The sequence below is a fragment of the Vitis riparia genome, chromosome 14, assembly GCF_004353265.1.
Source record: "Vitis riparia cultivar Riparia Gloire de Montpellier isolate 1030 chromosome 14, EGFV_Vit.rip_1.0, whole genome shotgun sequence".
NCBI lineage: Eukaryota > Viridiplantae > Streptophyta > Magnoliopsida > Vitales > Vitaceae > Vitis > Vitis riparia.
In genome coordinates this window covers 27,313,423-27,319,685 of record NC_048444.1, presented here as the reverse complement: position 1 = coordinate 27,319,685, position 6,263 = coordinate 27,313,423, and the positions used below count along the sequence as shown (strand labels likewise).

Sequence of the window (6,263 nt, the reverse complement as noted above, 5' to 3'; positions counted from 1 at the left end):
AAGAATTTAAACTAACTTTCGACTATTTTTTCACAAATTTCACCTAATTAAATAATATATTGACACGTGAATGCTCACTAACGACACGTGATCACGATTCATTTTGGTTGATGTTGAGGATGGTCATCGGCAGTAGACTAACATCTTCTGGACCAGTTAACATACAAACAGTGATTAGGCCAAGGTGGTGATCCAATTCCATGGAAGGGCAGCAAGAAAGGAGGAACGTTGGAGAGAAAGAAGGCGGCCAACCAAGCAGGAACAGTGGCCAAACTGGTTCCGAGCCTAAGGAGCATAGGATTGACATTGTTGAAATCAGTCCTAAGGTGAAAAATTGGATCGAGTCTCTAAAAAAAAAGCAGAAGAAAGGACTCAATCTCAAACTCAATGGCCAAGGACACCAAAGGTTCCTCACATGCTGAGGGGGACCCAGGATTTGAACAAATCTACGAATTGAGGGTAATTTCAATCAGCCCTTACCACCATGGCAAGCCCCACCTTCACCCAGGGGAAATGATCAAGCCTCTATGTGCCCCAAACTTCCTGGATGATAGTAAGCAGGACATCGAAGCTTTGTACACAAAAATTCAAAGTAATATGAGGCAGTGAAAAAGTGCTATGATTGGAGTAGTACAAACGAGTATGATGATGAGGCACTCGCCTGGATGATGCTTCTGGATGGGTGTTTTTTACTACAGTTCATCCGCAGCAAAGAATACGACAGTAAAGTCGATATGAGTAACGTTCATAGAAATCACCGAATAAATTTTGTGGTGCAGGACTTGTTCTTGCTGGAGAACCAACTTCCCTTTGGAATCCTCAAGTGGATTTTTGAGGGAGCAAAATTCAATGATGGTTCACCAATGAAAAAAAAGATGAATAAAAATTGGTCACTAACACCGCAAGGCCAGAAGGGACATCAGAAAAAGAGGTGGAAGAGTTGGACGAAGAGCCCTCTCATTTCCTCGACCTTTTGCGAAGTGCTCTCCTAGGCTGGTCTAAAAAGATTAGAAAGCAAGAAGCTTAGGGGTTCTGTTGCCCCGATTGGCCGTCTTTTCGACACATCAAGGAGCTTAAAGCTGCCGGGATCCATCTCAAACGAAGTAGAACCAGTTTCTTGACAGACATTTCTTTCAAATCCTGCTTCTTCTGTGGCTACCTGAAACTTCCCCAAATAATCATTGATGACTTCACGAAGCCCAAGTTCTTGAACATTGTAGCCTATGAAATGTGTCAAGATGGCCCATATGACTATGCTGTCACTTCTTATATGTGCTTCCTTTACGACATCATTGATCATGCAGACGATGTCAAGGAGCTGAGATCTAAGCACATTCTCTCCAACCTTCTTGGCAGCGATGAAGATGTGGCCCAACTTTTCAACGAGATCAGCAATGACTTAGTAGATCCAGAAGCTTATAAAGATGTGAAAGATCGTATTCAGGAACACTACAACAAGAGAATGAATACTTGGATAGCTCAAGCCCTTCACGACCATTTCAGTACTCCATGGACTATCATCGCTTTCATTGCTGCTGTTTTGATACTATTTCTTACCAGGGTTAATTGTGACTTGTGTGTTTTTTTCTTGTTTGGTGTGTATGATTAGACAAATAAAGATGTATACATTGTTAAGTTGTATGGCTGGATTTCATGCCTGCAATATTATTAGTCTTTTCCTCCCCATGAGCTTGCTATGATCTATAATATCTGCAATATTCTTTGTATTCTTTTTCATAGACCAGGATCATACATAACACAACATCCACACAGAAAATTTTCAGTCTAGTATGTAATTCCATGGATGGGATGCAATTGAATATTGCACACAATTTTATTTTTTTTGAATGAGAAAATTGTGGATAAAATCATAATTTTGATATATTTATAAATTGAGGGAACAATCTTAATTATGCCCTCTGATTTTTTATTGTTCATTGAAAGAATAAATACGACATTTTTTAATGCTTAATTTTGAATCAAACAAGATTTCATAAATAAATACGACATTTTTTAATGAAGTCTTCCAATCTTCACTGAAAGAATCTTCAAGTTTTCAACTTCTATAAGAAATCTTCGAATTCTCTTCAACTCTTCAAGAAATTTTTATTCTTGGATTCTCTTTAAGAGCTCTAGGGCTTTTCTTTAGTCTTCTGCCAAAATACATCACTGAATGAAGGAGAGAACAAAGGCATTTTTCATTCATCACTGAACTTGTTTGAAAAGAAAAACACACGCACACAGATGGAGTTAGAAATGAAAGTGGAGAAAAGCACTCGACAGTTTTGCATACTGCATGATAGAACTCGTTGAAATTGTTTATATCCCTGGCACTAAAATACATCTTGTAGCACTTAGTGATCAAAGCCTGTTTTTCCTCCTTACTTCCTGTTCAGACATGGAGAAGTGAAACAAACTTTGAGATATTCATTGATTCAACAAAGCTTTAATCAAATACTAAACTGCTTGCTTTGATGGAAGGGCAAAGATGATGGTACCAAGAGTAAGTTTCATGAGAGATGCGCCCATCTTCCTCCAAGCTTGTACCTATGCGCTTACGAATGGTAAAAGCCAGGCACCATAAACATAAGAGTTTTTGAATTTTTATGGGAAAATCATGCTTTCATACACTAATTAATAAAAAATAAAAAAAATTCTCCATATTTAAAAAAAATATATATATCAAGACCACTGTAGTTTTCCTTTTAAAACTTTTTAAATTTCAATTTTTTAATGTTTTATCTTTTCATATTTATTGGTTTCAATCATTATATTAAACACATTAAACACAAAATGATAACATTATTGAGAACAAATAAAATATAACCTAAAATACAATAGACAAACAATTGAAGTTTCTTAGTAATATCTAATTTATAATTTTCAAGAATAAAAGAGTGAGTATATGAATACTCTTGAGAAAAAAAAAATAATTATTATTTTATTAAAAAAACAAGTACTTTTATTGTTCTTTATGATTAAAAAATAATATTTTATTTTCCTCCATTTTTTTAATATAAGCTATTAAATTATATTTGTTGTTGTCAAATTTCTTTGTATTATTATTATTTTAAAATTTACAAGTCATGCAAATTTGTCATAATCTCATAACAATAATTAACATACATGTTAGATATAATTTCTAAGTTTTTTATGTTCGATATAGAAATTTTTTATGTTGCATAATATATTTTTATTTAATATAATAAATTTAGAAGTAATATTAATAAAGTTGATCATACACCTTCATGAAATAAAATATTCAAAGAATATTAAAATTTAGATGATCCTGTCACTAAATCCAATTATGTAGGAAAAATGTGTACAATCTTCATCAAAATATATAGGTACATTCTTTTAGGGGGAATCGGGACACTCACACTTATTATGTCCTAAATAGTCATTTGGGAGACCTCGAGGAATGATTTATGACCTTACCCCAACTAGAAATCAAATTTTGAACCTTATACACATCTAAAAGAAAACTACATACATTCTTTTTAGGGTGAATTGGGACCCCAACCACTCTTATTACATCCTAAATAGTCATTTGGGAGACCTCGAGAAGCGATTTGATTCCCCCACCCCAAAATTAAATTTGGAACCCCACATATATCCTTAATATATGTACACACACACACACACACACACACATAATTAAAAAAATACGTATATGTTTTATAAAAATATGTGCATTTTTTGAAGGGTGAACCGAGACCCCAATCACACTTACTATGTCCTAAATAGTAATTTAAGGACCTCGAGGAGTCATTTGTAACCTTCTCTCACCTCCAAAATCAGATTTGGAATGTCACATATATTCTTCACAAAAATACATACATTTTTTTAGAGTGAATCCCAATCACCCTTATTATGACCTATATATTCCTTTAGGGACCATCAGGAAGTGATTTGAGGTATTCCCCCACCCCAAAAAGGATATTGCAACCCCATATACATCCTTAAGAAAAATAAGTGCATTTGTTCCTAAGGGAATTAGGACTCCTATATCCCTTATCAATGTCTATATATTCTTTTGGAAACCCTCGAGAACTGATTGAAGGTCCACCCCATCCCCGAAACGGACTTTGGAACCTTAAGTACATCCTTAAGAAAAATAAGTACATATGCTCCTAGGGATATTGAGACCCTTATCTTTGTTATCATGGTCTATATATTCTTTTAGGGACCTTTGGAAAGTGATTGGATATCTCATAAACTGGTATACCTCTTAAGAAAAAGAGGTGTTACATAGTCTATAGGACATATCCCCAAAAGAATATGAGAAAAGATGAAAAACCTTTCCACGATCTCACTATGTCCTTCAAAGTTTGATATCTTCTTTCCATCTTTCCATTTTGAAATGGAGACTCATAACTAGGAAATAATCTCATGCTCCAATAAAGAGAATCAAACTTACTAGACATATCACCCTGATATAATCAAAGTGCCTTGATATCCGACTCCACCTTAAATTCAATGAATTTATCCCAGTTATCAAATTCTTATACACATATTCAAACCTAGACTAATCATCACTAAAAAGTGATGAAGTACACATACCCTCCCCATGCATGAATACTAAAAGATCCATGCATGTTAGTATGCACTAACTCCAAACATTCCTTGGCTCTAATCCTCTTGGCCATTTTACGATCTATATAAAATTCACAAACTAGAAGATCCTTTGAATAAAAAATTCCAAACCTAACTAGTCTTTAAATCCTACTCAAATTAATATGACCTAGGTCTTTATACCAAATGTTTGATTAGTGCTAAGTTCAATCTTAAGATCTAACTATTCTCATCATTTGCCAAAATGATAATGAAATACATATAAAAAAAATGGAAGATATTACATTCCACTAACTTGCACAACTAACTTTGCAATTGAAGTTAAGGTATATATAATCTCATCATTTAACCTTCTCAATTGTTGAATATCCTGTAAAGACTACATATGGTAGGCATATAATCTATTCACCATAAATGGTAAAATCCACCACTAAATATTCAACAATGAGAAAATGATGTATATATTTTTTTTCTTTTAGGTAAACTAAGCATTTCTTTTTTAGTGTCCTAAAAGAATACAAAGGAATCACCAGCACTTGAACTTGCTTTCTTATTTCTTCTCTTGAATTTTCTTTATTTGGTATTGTTGTTCTTCTTCTTGGCTGAAAAAAATGTAAAGAACCTTTTACTTCCATATGAACACCCTTATAATCTTTAAGAATCCCCTAAACCATCCCAAGGGAAACTAACAATGTCTCTAAGATTATATGAACTCTACTGTTTATAATAGTCCTAAGGACAACTTGTTAAAGTTGACCTGCCTTTTTCACCAAATAGCCTTTGCAAACTAGAAAGATAATATCAAAGTCCTTGGTAATAGATATGTGTTGCTATTGCAACACATTATCCAAAGATCTAAGTATGAGACACTTGGTCTTTTGATCCATCTAGCGCCACCTTTAATATACCTACTTTTTCCTTTTTTACTAGGTTGGTTAAAAAGAAATAGCTAGTTTTGCCTAAACTAGTTTTTATGCAATTAGTTACTATATCCAAATTAGTTCAAATGATTAGTTGGGTTTGGCCTATTGTGAGAAAGATAGTGATAATAAAACCAACATGATATCTTAACAAAGATTATAACCATGCATATGACATAATTGAGCATTCAAGGCAATTGGTAATTAATTTAGCAAAAATGTAGTGCTCTCAAACTACATGTCATTTTGCAAGGTATCTTAGTGTCATAAGAATCAAGCTTACAATGGGGAGGTCATGATTTTATTACTAGTTAGAGACCTTCTCAAATTGACCTCTCTGTCTTAACCATGAAGGTATCTAAAGACAAGATTAACATACATTTTTATTTGGCTCATGAACTATGCAAATGGGACCGCAGTGCAGGCGCTTCAACAACTTCAAATCCACTGATAAGTGTATAACCATTGTCTTTGAACTGTCAATGTCACCAAGTAAGGAACCCCACCAGTGGGATGGTTTCTCCCACTACAGACATGTCTAGTCTCATCCTAATGGAGAGTTCTTATCCCTTGATTCTTAGGACCTAACCTACCATGGGAGTGGTGATGAGCCCAAATCTAGATGGGCTCGATAATGGAGGCATGGGCTTTCCTAAGGCCCTCTCCCACTTAATCTTTTGAGATAATGAGCATTTTAAAACATTGTAATTCCCTTGATGAATAAATTATCTACTTTGAGAATTTTCAAAAATATTTATTTCCTAATTG

General features: G+C 34.1%; 1 protein-coding gene across 1 annotated transcript; it reads left to right on the top strand.

The window, feature by feature from the left end:
• Positions 1 to 200: 200 nt before the first annotated feature.
• Positions 201 to 1,609, top strand: LOC117930612 (UPF0481 protein At3g47200-like). Its single transcript, XM_034851246.1, has 2 exons — positions 201 to 326; positions 1,070 to 1,609. Exons 1-2 carry the CDS (start codon positions 201 to 203, stop codon positions 1,607 to 1,609), a joined length of 666 nt encoding a protein of 221 aa, XP_034707137.1.
• Positions 1,610 to 6,263: the final 4,654 nt, after the last annotated feature.

Coding starts and splice junctions, on each gene's coding strand:
- LOC117930612 (XM_034851246.1), top strand. CDS start 201: ATGGAAGGGCAGCAAGAAAGGAGGAACGTTGGAGAGAAAGAAGGCGGC. Junction 327..1,069: donor TTGTTGAAATCAGTCCTAAG/GTGAAAAATTGG, acceptor CGACACATCAAG/GAGCTTAAAGCTGCCGGGAT.